Genomic DNA, 14,037 nt, shown 5'->3' with positions numbered 1-14,037 from the left:
AGCAAGGAGTTCCATATGGACCTCCATATTGGTGAATCAGTGTAAGTGCAGAGATGCACATATGGGCAATAAGAAAAACATATATACACTGACGTTGCCTACATTGGCAGTGACTAACCAGGAAAAAAAGATGTTGACATTAGTTATGTGTTAAATAAGTACTTAACTTGGTCATTTCCCTTTGCTGTTTGGCTCCATTGTAAACAGTGCTCTTAACAAACAGGATAATAAAAATCTTGAAATTTGCATCGGTGCATTCCAGACCTTTTAAATATGGTATAGTCCAGACTACGAAAGGGGATTTTGGGTTTTTTTTAATTTTGATTATGTATTTTGTGCTTTTATGTTTTGATTTTATTCCCTGAACTGCCCTAAGACCTCCAGGTATAGGATGGTATATAAATTCAATAAAAAATAGTCATTTGGAGAAACAACAGCCATGCTGCTCCAGTTTTCTGCTGAAATCACTCTCCACATCACTGCTGTTTACCCACAAACATTGGGGGGCTATTTCAGCAGAAAACCAGAATGGGGCCCTAATCTAAATTCAAGACCCTTATCCGGAGCTTCTCAACACATTGTTCTGGTCAATTTCAACATGCAATCCATAGCTACCTGAATTGTGCCTATTCAGGACATCATGGCTAATAGGACAGCCATGGAGCTCTCAACACATCACTGCCCTGGCATATTGGCAGGTCATATTCTGATCTGGTCTTTTCCATGGTTATGCTGGTTGGTGGTCCAACTGATGGATTTGTAATGCTTGTCATGGGCAAACCATAGAAAATTGCATAATCTGATGAATTTCTAAAAGTTCAGCCATTTTTGGATAGAAGTAGTCTGGCCATAATAATCCACGCTCTTGATAACCTCCAGACTAGGTTACTGAATTGCACTCTGCACGGGGCTGCCCTTGGAGACTGTTTAGAAGCTGCTGGTGCAGAATGCTGCAGCAAGAGTGTTGATTAACATGTCTTTGCTGTCTGCCTATATGCTACTGAGCTCACTTTAAGGTTCTAATACTTACATGACCCAGTTAGCTGAAGACCACCACTTCCTGTATATTCCTTTCTGGGAATTACAGTCTGCTGGAGATGCCCTGTTTGTTAATTCACTGCTGAGTTGAGATTTGCACCTCTAAACTTGTCAAACTACCATCTCAGCAATGGCTCTAGACTTTAGGAATGACCTCCCGCTTGAAATTTGGCGGTGCCAAATTTGCTTAGTTTTCAGGGCTGGCTAAAACCTTAACTCTGTAGCCAAGTTTAAAAGTGAGACTTTAGTGTATTAGGCCACTGACTTTTGTAGTGAGGTGTTGGTTTTCATATTGTGTGAACGAGTGCTTTTGTTGGAATGGTGGTATTGTTCGTTTGGTTTTTATATTTGCATCAACAAAAATTCTAATGGTCTACAGTGATCTAATTTAGCAATGCATGTTTCACTTGTACTTAGTAAACAAAGTTAAAAACGTGGAAACGATGAAGCTTGCCTAATAATGTGTTTGCAGTTGGCATCCATTCATTACTAATAAACTGGAAGATGTTCCTAAATGTTCAACTATGGTTAATGCCTTCCAAACAGGGCCTGTTTTTCTTGATGGCCATTGACAATACAGTGGCACTTTGGGTTAAGTACTTAATTCGTGCTGGAGGTCCGTTCTTAACCTGAAACTGTTCTTAACCTGAAGCACCACTTTAGCTAATAGGGCCTCCTGCTGCTGCTGCGCCGCCAGAGCACGATTTCTGTTCTCATCCTGAAGCAAAGTTCTAACCTGAAGCATTATTTCTGGGTTAGCGGAGTCTGTAACCTGAAGTGTATGTAACCTGAGGTACCACTGTAGTTTCCTCCTGGGATATTATGGTTAACAGCAACTCCCTGTCTTGTTTCCTTGCTTGCACAAAAGAAGCAGCAAAGTGGATGCATGTGTGTGAGGCTCATTCATATGACAGCTTATTAAGCCACATTCTAAAATTGGCAACCTCCTAGGCTACATCTTAGGTAGGTGCCTGCTGAATGGGGGTGGAAATGGAAACCTTTGTTATAGCTGAGTAGGGAAGGGGAGTGTCTCTCCTTAAGGGGGTATAGTTTAGATGCAATAAGCCACATACTCCTGCATCCCTGAGGTACCAAGAAGAGGCCCAGTAGACTTTTTTGCTCAGCAGTCCCCTAGGTTGATTATTGTCACTGTCCAACAGCATACAAATCAATATGGCTAACCTGATCCAAAACACCCACCCACCTCACCCACACACGAAAACAAAGATCACCACAGCCAATCACAAGCAAACAATCACACCCTAGGCCAACCCCAACCTCTCTCACCACCAAAGGAACACAAGCGAACAACACAAGCAACGCTGACACCAAACTCTACATACATTAAACATAATAGAAACACCACCACCCGACCCCACCCCTATCCATCCTCCCTCTCTCCACCCCCCCTTTCTTTTTTCTTTTTTCTTTTCTTCTCCCCCTAATGCCTCAACAAATGAAACGGATTTGTAAAAATGTTACATGAAAAAAAAGAAATACGAGGCACTACACTTCTGTAAAACAAGAAAATCCTGAATAAAATATATATTAAAAACAACAACAACAAAGCAGTCCCCTAGGTCCTGCAATCATTCATTGGATTCAGAAGCTGTCTTCCTATGAATTGTCCAAGTGTAGATTGCATCACACAGTTGAGTCTTCTAGTGCATATGGACTGGATCAGTACAGCACTCTCTCATATTGAATCTTACCTAGTCATTTCCCCCAAAATCATGTTTTCTGTTAAGCTTTTGACAGAATTCCTGGAATCTCCAGCCCCTACTGAAACTTAAGGCTGCATACACTTGACAAGGGACGCGGGTGGCGCTGTGGGTAAAACCTCAGTGCCTAGGACTTGCCGATCGCATGGTCAGCAGTTCGAATCCCCGTGGCGGGGTGAGCTCCCGTCTTCCGGTCCCAGCTCCTGCCCACCTAGCAGTTCGAAAGCACCCTCGGGTGCAAGTAGATAAATAGGGACCGCTTACTAGCGGGAAGGTAAACGGCGTTTCCGTGTGCGGCTCTGGCTCGCCAGAGCAGCTTCGTCACGCTGGCCACGTGACCCGGAAGCGTCTCTCTGGACAGCGCTGGCTCCCGGCCTCTTAAGTGAGATGGGCGCACAACCCTAGAGTTGGACACGACTGGCCCGTACGGGCAGGGGTACCTTTACCTTTACACTTGACATTCTAGAATCAATGGAGATGGAAGTTCTTTTTTTCTACATAGTCCACACGCTGTCTAGATCTACTGCATATTTTTTGCCCTTGAAAAGCTCTTCTTGAGAAAGTTGTTTCATGCCCAAATTAAAATATCATTGATTCTGCATCACTGGGATTGTATCCACACTTTCCTAGTGATGTTGTGGGTGGGTGTATATGATGGTGGGTTTTCAAATGGGTACCAATGTGTATCAAGTAACCACACCCACCCTTGTGGAAGGCAGTACTAAATGTAAATCAAAAACAGCATGTTGAGGACAATTCTTGATTGAGAAAAATGAAATGGTGCTACAAATGGGTTGCGTGTGTACACAGCCTAAGGTGAAGTATATGCAACTGAACGAACATACATTATTCTCAATATCTCTCTTATCTGCTCTCTTTCTGAGCTCATGTTTAGATTTTAAGCTCCTCGGGACGGAGAGCAGTCCTTTTAAACTTCATAGAGTATTCCTACTGCTACTGCTACTACTACTACTACTACTACAACTACTGCTACTAATAAATGTAGTATCCCTGTAGTCTTTTGTATCTTGTTTACATTCTCCATGAAATGTCATACACAAATCTGAATTGTAGATATCTGAATGGGGCCTTTCAGTTGCTTAGAAAAGGTACTGTTTTGTTCCCAGTACCACAACCTAAAATCAAGGGTGCTTTGTTTTAGCTGGAAATCACACACTGAAGACACTGAGATGATTTTTAAAAAAATTATTTTAATCATCACTTTTAGCTTATCCGTTCTGTCACAAGGACTATAAACATCAAGCAAGAACTTGCAAGTGGCATAAAAGCTAGGATGCTCAGCTTTTCTGTAGGCATTGTAAATTTTTCATCAAAAATTACACTAAACCTGCAATTTACGTGGGGGTCATGTTCCAGCGATCGCATCTAAAGCCAAAATTGTGTGTAGTCAAAATACATTGGATTCAATGGTGGGTGGATTGCCAAAGTCTGTTTTCCTGGAAGTCCACCCCCTTTCCGCTCCTTATTTATTTATTTATTTATTTGTTTACCAACCAACCAACCAACCATGTAAAGCTGAACGCGCACAAGGTAAAATGCACATAAATTGCAGGGTTACTGTATTCCAAGCAACTAGACGAGTTAAATGGGATTGTTGTAGAATTCCGCTAAACTGAGCAAAGGGGACAGTGCTGAAGTTTAATGAACATTTTCCTAAACCCTTTCAAAAGTGGTAATTGGGGCTTTTCATTTAAGATGCCTTGTTTTCTTAGGGGGGGGGGGACCCTGGTAAGTAATTTTTGAAATGGCTCATTTATCCCTCCCCCCCCCCCAAAAGCTGTGCATGATTCATTGACAAAGCAGACGATACAATCATGCAAGCCACACCTTTGTCCCTTATAAATACTTGGCATTTTATTTGTATAAGGAGCCACAGTTAGGAGCTGTTCAGTTGAAATCTCAAGAATCATTCCACGCTGCCCACCTGGTGGCTAGAGAGTGAACTGTTACTTTAAAGAACAGTTTAAGTAACAACCATGCTTTGGAGTAGCAGGCAAAAGAGAGCAGTACATGTTACAGGAGTGAGTCTGCTCTGTATGCGAAGAGGGAAAATGCAGCTCACTGTCTAGGTGTTTTAATGTGTTAAATCTAGGGAGAAAACATTGTTGTGTGCAGGAAATTTGACTTCCCCTGTGCTGATAGAGGACTGGATTTGCAAAGGATTCTCTTTTCCGTTTCTCTAAAACCAAAATCTGTGGCAAGATGTTTGAAATCACCAGGACGCTTAGTGCTGCTTTGTTAAATAATGAGGTAATATTTTGTCACATCTTCTGGGCAGTGTTTGGTTTTTCTTCTTCTTCTCCATATGTTTAGAAAAGATTCCATCCTCAAAAGTGAGAGATTTAAAAGAGAGAGAAAAGGGGGGGGGGGATGGAAATCCTTCGCTTTATTTTTCTTTTTTCTTTTTTTAAACAACACCTCCCATCAATCATTTTGGATAACAGGATTCTCTTTTATTTGTGGTTTTAATCAGCTGCTGTTGCCTAGGACATTATGCCACGCAAGCCTTCTTAACTGCACAGTGTAGGTAGTTATTAACGCTGAATTGGCTTCTAGTATAGTCCATCTGGACTCTGTATGAGAAAGCTTGCTGGCGGTTCCTGATGCTAAGATACCCGCAACCTTTGGGATGTATGCATGGTGGAGAGGGACACAGTGCTATGAGATCACTTCTTTTAAGGGAAACTGTCATTAATGAGTCAAGAAACTGCTCATTTATGGTAAGGAAGAAGAGGGAGGGCAAAAGGACTCGTGTGGTTTCATTTTGAAAATGGATTAGCTGCATTTTGAGTCAAGTTTTTTGGGGGAGGGGGAGATAAAGGGGGTTTCATGAAAATAGCATCTCCACTTGGAGGCTTCTCTCGGTTTATGGTTGAGAGACTTTATTGAAAATTTTGATGCTTTACAAATTGTGTCACTGCTGGTGATGCACTGGTCAGCCGCCGCCCCCCCCCCGAAAGATGAATGGTCCTATTGGAAATCTGATAATAAGACTGTTCCCCAGCCCCAACAATAGGATTCTGCCTTTGTCTTTAGAGAGAGGCCTCTGTGGACATTGGTGTATTTGCATTGTGGTTTTTCCCACCCCACTTGCTTTATTATTTATTTATTTCAATTCTCTTAAATATTTTTCTTATGTGGTTCTCAGTGTTGGTGCACATTGTACAAAATGCATGGATTTTTAGGTTGGCAAGACAGCCAATTTATGCTTGTATCTGCAATTGTATTTTAAGACAAAGAGCTGAATAATGATTCTGGACATTTAAAAAGCGGTGGCTAATGAAGTGCGTTGAGACGGAGAAAAGGATGGATAGAGGATTAAACTCTGTTTAATTTTTTTTAACCTCTCAGAAATTAATTCAAAATCACTATTACAAATGAAACTTGCATGTTACAGTTGGGGTTCACCATCCTCTTGCCCAGCCATTTACTCTACCGTCGTACTACTTGATGTTTTTAAGTTTTGAAATGGGTTAGTTGAATCTCTTAGTTTTAAGTGGACAGCAATCAGATCCAGAAGCCAAAGGGAAGCTTACAGTTATTTAAACAGTGTACAATTTTCTTTTTCAGTGAGTTGCTTTTATTTCAGTTTTCACTTCTTTATTTTCGTTATGGGTTATGTTTGCTCATTGTATAGTAATATTGTGGTCTCAGTGGAAGATGTGTATGCTGCATGGTCCATGGTAGTGTTTTACTCAGATGTGGCTGCATTAGAAACTGACAAACAAATCAGTTTCTAATAGCTTGGAAACGTTTTAGCTAATTTCAGATGGCACACAGAATAGTTTTGCTCAGAACATCCAGTGAGAGCATATTGTGTGTGTGTGTAAAATTGTTAATCTGAGTTGGCTATAGTATGAGCAGGTTCTAGTTTATATGTTTGAAGCAAACATAAGAATAGTGAATGCGTTTTGGAAACAAACTCTTTTTTATTGCAAGTGTAAATGAACATATCCTTATCAAAAGTGTTTTCACTATGTGGGTGGACGGTGAAAAGTTTGTGAAATTTTGGTCACATTTGTGATTTTTATTTTCTCAGATGCAAATAAGCAAAGAAATTTCCACAACCATAGCAAGACTTTAAAATGCTCTCTTGTATAGTGTAGAAAAGCATTACTGTCTTTTGTCTTAAACCAGAGCAGAACAGTCCCTAAAACAAAACCCTAAAATCCCCCCCCCCATTTTCTACCTGAACATTCTGACTAAATGTTTTGTCCTGAGAAATATCCCGTGACTGTAATTTTGTAAATCAAATTTACAAAATACACAAATGTCCTTTATTATGGGCAGATCTTTGGGAATTACGTAGAGACTAAACACCATAGCACCAATGAATAAATACAGTTAAGATGCGCATTAAAGTGTTTTTGTCATATCTTTTAAGCCTAGAGGCAGATCATTAAATATGCATTTCTCTGGAAAGCAACTGTCGAGAAAGATAAGGTGGTTTAAATGGTCTAGACTTCACAGCCTTGCATGGAAGAGGTGAGAGGATGGAGTCAGTGGAGCATGGCTGAGGTGTAACACTTGAGTGTCAAAGTGCTGGAAACTCTGAGGTGTGGCCTGAAACTGCCCCTCTCTCTGAGTGACTGATGGAGGAAGGGGGAAAGAGGAGTGGGTAAAATCCATGCATGTGTGATGTTCCTAAACTGGCCCTTAATTACTAGACACAAGCAGCAGTTCAGAAATCTGGTCTCTGTTGTTGTAGAGGTCACCAAATCATTAACATTGTCAATCTGGCAGTAGCTAATTTCAATAGCACCTGATGTTGCAACGCCTCCTTTAGTTTCCCTAGCCAATCGGATCTTGCTTTCAGCTGACAGATGGTCCCATAAATGGATGTAAAAAGGAGAAGCTGCTAGCCAATTTCATCAAGGCTCTATTCAGTTGTTAGCTACGTTCTAAAATCAGGGGGCTTCATCACAGTGCTTGGGTTTTTGTTTTGTTTTCCTCATTTTGCTGCACCCTACAACAGCACTGTGTGTTTTGTGGATTTTTGATTTTGATTTTTAATTTATAAAAAAAGATACAATTCTAACACATTTAGTTCCCTGAAACCATATCAAATCCTTAGAGGAATTGAAGCCTTGCAAGACCTATTATTTGCCATTAAGAATGGTTATGGTAGGTATTAGTAGTTTTTAAAATCTGTTTGTTACAGCAGTCTTTCATAGTCTGTGTATAGAACATATAGCTTTCCCCAAGTCTGCATTTTGATCAGTCTGTGTTGTCACATGAGTTTAGTTTGCTCCCGCTGGCTCGCTTGTTAAATGTCTCTCTCCCTTCATTTATCTTCCTTCTCGCTCTCTCCTGCTCTCTCTCGCATTGATATACTTGCCTCGCTTTTAATAAAGGGCAGCTGCGATGTACTTTGCCATTTTAAGGTCATTATCATTTCTCTTTTGGAATAAAGAAAAGGCTGGCTTCCAGCACGAGGCTGCGTGTGGCCAACAGAAATGCTGAAGGCGGGGGTTGGGGTGGTTATTTCCCCCACATTCACACGCGGGCATCACACATGCAAAATGGAATCCTTGAAAAAAATAAAATAAGGAGGCAATTGCCTTGGGACTGATACTTTTTGGTTTGGTGTATTGCGCAGTAGGCATGGTATTTCTTCCTTCCTTCCTTTTTTTCTAAGAGAGTGATTTATAGGAGCTTCAGTAAATGCTGCATATTGTATTTCAAAGAGTTTCCTGTCATGACCTCATAAAAAGAGGAGGCGGCTTGTATGTGTACCAGCGCCTAGTATATGCCGATTTGTTGCATCGTTGGGCAGGAGTTCTGTAAGAAGGAATGTCAGCTTTTACATAACGTTCTTTTTGCTTTTGACACTGTGCGGGGCTGTAAGGGTCCATCTTTGTGATCACAGATGGAGTGGAATGGCTTGAAAATGGTAAGTGGATGCCGGCAGCAAACTGTCCATATAGGCTTGGTGCAGTTGGTATGCCTTGTGAATTATGCTTGTTTAGGGTGGCAGATTGTGAGCCATAAATAAAATTACAGGTCGTTTTGGCTTTTAATGGGGGCACCTGTGTATGCAGTGTGTATGTACAACTATTATATAAATATAGTCAAGTGTCGTGACACTGAGTGTTTCATCCAGTGAGCATGCATTTGGATGATCTCCGCTGACAGTCGCGGTGCTTTTGTAGTGTGTCCCCAGCACAAGACGCCTTTTAATCTTCATTTGTGCTACACGATTGCTAAGTTGAAATCTAATGACTGCATGTACTGTTGCCGTAGAATCCGAACGCTATTGTGAAACAAGGGTGCTTTCTTTTCTGCCGAAGGAAGTTAAATCCATTGGTGTGATAGTAGTATTTCTATTTTTGGAGCATTCTTCCAGCAGAGAAAAATCAGAAACTACATGACTTGTTCTCTCTACTCCCCCCCCCTCCCCACCACCCCCTTCGCTGTTTCTTGTGCTTTCCTTATAGATTGTGCAAAATGGCTCTATCAAATATGGACTTTTGAATCTTTCAGAACAGAGCAAATCACGGAGGTGGGGGGCAGCAGGAGGGAGGGAAAAAGCATTAACATTCACCTCATTCTTCCTACTTTTGTTTCAATTAAACATTTTGCAGGCGTTCCCTCTTCTCTCTCTGGATATTTATTATAAACTGGGAAACAAAGCTGTGGTCTTTTCCCTATTCTTATAGGATTTCTTTGTCTAGCTGCTTGTTTTGATGGGTGTAAAACAAATAAGATTAGACTGAGCAGCCGAACTGAAAGCGATAGCTGGGAGGAAAAGCCAATGAAAGGTTGCCGGGGAAACGAGCACTGGGGAAGCTGAGGGGGGGAGCAGGTGGCAGTCATGTGGGAATACTGCAAACAGCGTAAAAAAATTCTGGGGCTACCTCAATTATCTTTGGCGTTCTTTGTGGCAGTCACAACTTTAATTATTCTTTATAAATAAGTGTTAATTACATTTCTGGCTCAAGCTTACAGTGATTTCTAGAATCCTTTTTTTTCTGCATCTGTTCTTTTTCTGCATACGGTGGGTGGGGGCTCTTTAACCATTTTATTTCTGATGTGAAATTGCATGTGCAAGAAAGCACAAGGCGCAAGGGAACCGGAACACTATAAGGATACAGGATGCTGAATGGAACTAGCAGACTTGCAAATGCTCTCTTAGAGTATTCATCAAATGTCAGGGTGAGAACTGTGCACAAACTTGCCCTAAGTAAAGGTTTTTATGTGGAAGTGCTGTTCGTTGTGTGTTTTGTGAAATGCCATGGTTCTGTAGTGGAATCATTATTTAATGCAAATACAGCCTGTCATTTAGTTTATGCATGGAATCGCAGATTTCAAATATAATGAAACTACTCTTTTTCCTACCCAACTTAATTTCCACAGTCTTACAGATCTTTTATCGCAATACGTTATCTGTCTTTTGTGAAGCAGTACTTAAAATACAAAAATATGAGCTAGGTGCTGTTAAGAACAGACTTGAGTATCTGTTGCTAATTTTTATGGTGCCATATGTTGTCGGGCACAAAATAATAGCATAGCATCTCTTAAAAGAAGGTAGTAGGCATGTAAAGCATTAGAAGACTTTGTTGGTTGGCAGGTGATGGTAAATATAATACAGAAGGCTAAGGATGCACATGCCCGGAATGTATGGCAAGGATAAAAGAGAAGCATACCAGAAATACAGGGGCACACCTTTTATGCTTGCCAAATTTCGCATTCCCTTTCTTTGGCACATAATTTGAATGATCAGTTAGAATGGAAATGCTAGTGTTTAGAAGGATTAAAAGACGAGAAATCAAGTCTGCTTGGATTTCATTCCTTAACTAATTCTTTTGGAGACTTCAGGGTAGACGAAATTGACCATGTCGCTATATAGGAAAAGAAAGTTGTATGGGTTCATATATGGAAACTCTGATGAATTTTAAAAAATCATTTTCAGATGCAATATTATGTTCATAATCTTCATTCCACATTCAGACTATTGAGTGTCTCCCTCCCCATTCTCAAAGAGTATCGGCATACAGCTCTATTGTTTTCTTGAATCATTTTGGTAGGTGTTTTTTTAGGGTTCTTCTTTCATCTACTCTACACAATTTTAGTGTAGATTTTCATTTCCTTCTTACATATATCTCATTGGCATTGAACTATCAGATTTTTGGTGCCAGAGATGGATGTAATATCCATAGCTTCTACGTATATGTAGCTCTTTATTTACTGTTAGTTTATACACGTAAGATTTTCTTGGGTAACATGAAAGCTTATGAATAGAACCTTTGTAGAAGAAAAATATATAAAACAAGCAGATTATTTATGATTCTGCACTGAACCTTTAATTGGATACCTAAAGCAGGTGAGATGTGTGAAGCATTTTATTTAAATATCTATAGTTTACAAAATTCTAGTCAGGACAAATAGTCCAGTTTATGGATTGTTTAAATATTGACTCCATCCTTTAATTTATAATTATTCCTATTGCAGTGCACATAACTAATGAAACTGGCACGTAGAAAGATGCTCTTCTAGGTGGACATCTTTCCTTTGGCTCCTTTCTTTTTGTTGCCTCTTTTGGCTGCGTTGGTAAAGGAAGAACTAACATGCTGTATTAGAGAATCACAACAAAAGGGTGACCAAGAAAAGAATGGCAACAAAAGGATGCTTCCAGTGGTGGGCTTGGTTATATTCTGTTCTTAATAGGCATAGAAGAGTTCAAACTTCAATGGATTATTTTTTCAGTGTTATGGAATCTTAATAAATTGTTTTTTGGTAATACCTTTTCTTTTTTTCTTTTTTCAATCTTCCACACGTTTTGCCCCATAAGTTATGTTTTAAAAACTTTTGAATGCCTAGTATGTCTCTGGGAACGCTTGTTAGGAGTTACTACATATGTAACATTAAGTCTTACATATGCATGACCTTGTGGGGAGGTTATAGTTCTAGGCTGTGCATGATTACCCACATAAAGTAACTTCAGGAGTATATAAATCCTTGATATTTTTGTACATAATCCAGGACCTTAAGATACAGAGTGGGCATGGAGTACAGCTTGAATATTTAATTGCACTCGCAGCGTTGTCACACTTTTCAGTTTCTCTGTTGTGTGGCATTTACTATATGTGATTATGTGCCTTCTTATTTGGTTTGACTTTGGGGCATCTGACAGAATACCCTCTGATACACTGGCAAATACTGCAATGCAGTATTTTTTCCAATGTCATTGGGGTTTAGGGAGAAAAGAATTGCAAGAAATTTTATGCAGGGCTGAATCACTGATGGCATCAGATTTTGTAAAATTGGCCAGTACCTTTTGGAAAGGCAATTACCCATCTTCTGCCATTTCTGCTCTTCTCTCAGAGGTAGATGAGTGAGTGGGGTGTATGTGTCTGCGTGTTTATGCATGCGAGCATGTGCGCACTTGTGCTTCTCTTGCTTTGGTTTAGTAAGGCTAAACACATTTGGTCTTCTGTGAGAACAGACAAGGATGCATGAGATGTACATAATCCTATGGTAGAAAAATACATAATTCAGTGAAAACATTTGTTCTTTTCACCCCTTTCTAAAAAGTACTTTGGCTAAACTTATCCTATATTTTTAGTTTATTATAACCAGTGAAGAATATGTTCGTTTACATTAAACACAGATTTTTTTATGTACAGAAGAGCTATAAGTAATGTTCAAAATTTACTTAGCTATTCCTTCAAGCGAGCTCCTAAACACCTTAAAGTATAGAAGACTTATAGGTCACTAGCTTCAGAGCTGAAGAAAAGAAAGCAGAGGTAGTAAATTTATATGCCATTGCAAAAATTGTGTAAACTGAGCTGTCAAGGGAAAATGAAGGGATAAACAGGAGGGAATGTACCAATCCAGTACGAGAGATAATGGACAAATTTTGAATTCGTGTAGTAGAAGTGTCAATAGCTTGACTTCGTATGCTTTTTGCTTTAATTATTATCTATGTTTCTTCTTAAATGATAGCATGGGGCAGCAAAAACAATCCCTTATTAATTGTTTTGACAATAGTTTTGGAGCAGCAGTGTTTTAAAAAAGCCGTATAGCTGTATATGGCGAACATATATTTAATATTTGTAATAATTTGATGGGGTTCCCACAACTAGAAATCATTTATGTATTAATTCATTAAGAATTACCTCCATGGCCAGGGCTATTTATTTTCTCTAATAACTACATTAGTTTGCTTTAGCCATGGCACAGCTTTTGTGCCCATGGGGCCCTGTAGAAGTAAAGAGGAAACTGAGAATAATTCCCATCCATTATTCTTCCCTTAACTGTACCTTTTAATATGAAGTAGTAATCTAGAAGAGCCAGGAAATACCAAGAAGCAGCGAGAAACCCTTAATTAAATTGGATAAAAAGGCAGAGAGAACATTGAAGAAACAAGGTCAGTTAAAGGCTGAACATGCTTTTTAGAAATGCTCTATGCAAGGCTGGGAATGAGAACATATATAAAATGCTGAAATGTTCCTTTGTTGCTAAGGTGAACACAATTATGCCCAGTACTCTACCGTGATGGGCAGATGAGATGTCCTTGGCCTGGCCTCTTAAGAGGTACTTTAATTTTAAATTAGCTTGTATCATTAAAACCAGCAGAGACAATGCTGTGGGCATATGTGGTTATCTGCACATGCAGGATCACTGGATTGGGTGTTGATCCAATGTGTTGTGTGCCATTTCAGTGATCCTAAACCTTGATGATACAGGGGATATGCTGTTTGCCTGTTTACTTGAAACTGAGGCACATGAATGTAGAAGTTGTAGTCATTTGTAACACTTCAAGGAAAATCCTTGCGAAGCGCTTCTGTGCGTGCTTAAGTGTTTCTGAGTGTTGGCTTTGGACTGTGATACCACTGGATCCTTTCCAGTAGATAACATCTTTAAATTCTGATCACTTTTGCATTGCCCTAGGCATATTTGCTTTTTGATTGATATGATACGTAGACACTCGTAATTTCTAACTCCCTGTAGATTGGAATATTGACCAGAAATATGCCTGCGTTGTAACCTAGAAGTTTTATAGGCAATGTTAGAAATTCACTTGTATTGTAACAATAAGCAGTACTTCACTCTGCCTGGTAATGTAAGTTGGCCTTGCAGAATAGCCTTTTTGATATTCACTCTGCTGGTCAGTGTATTTATTCTCCAGGTTGCACCTGAAAAATAGCAGACTGGCTCCATCTTCATAAAGTGCCCTCTTTAAGCAGACTTAGCAGTGGGAAAGAGCTGTGAAAAATGAAGTGTAGCAGTCAAACTTGTTTAAAAACTCCAAGCT

The 14,037-nt window shown here is 39.7% G+C and overlaps 1 protein-coding gene across 7 annotated transcripts in view; it reads left to right on the top strand.

The window, feature by feature from the left end:
* The window catches only part of ELAVL4 (ELAV like RNA binding protein 4), a 93,115-nt gene that overhangs the window by 12,638 nt on the left and 66,440 nt on the right, over positions 1 to 14,037 (top strand). For 2 of the 7 annotated variants that reach the window (XM_082226780.1, XM_082226778.1), the window contains exon 1: positions 5,369 to 5,500. The exons of 1 other annotated variant lie outside the window; for it this stretch is intronic. In XM_082226780.1, coding sequence (XP_082082906.1) covers positions 5,384 to 5,500 — 117 coding nt within the window. In that variant the 5' untranslated portion in view covers positions 5,369 to 5,383. Of the gene's footprint in view, positions 1 to 4,787; positions 5,031 to 5,368; positions 5,501 to 7,667; positions 7,905 to 8,315; positions 8,674 to 9,648; positions 9,936 to 14,037 lie in introns of those variants that run through there. 4 more of the 7 variants (XM_082226782.1, XM_082226784.1, XM_082226783.1 and 1 more) reach the window with 4 other exon arrangements.

The sequence above is a fragment of the Podarcis vaucheri genome (genome assembly GCF_965113315.1).
Source record: "Podarcis vaucheri genome assembly, chromosome: 6".
NCBI lineage: Eukaryota > Metazoa > Chordata > Lepidosauria > Squamata > Lacertidae > Podarcis > Podarcis vaucheri.
The sequence above is the reverse complement of the archived record's forward strand: the minus strand, read 5'-3'. Positions and strand labels throughout refer to the sequence as shown.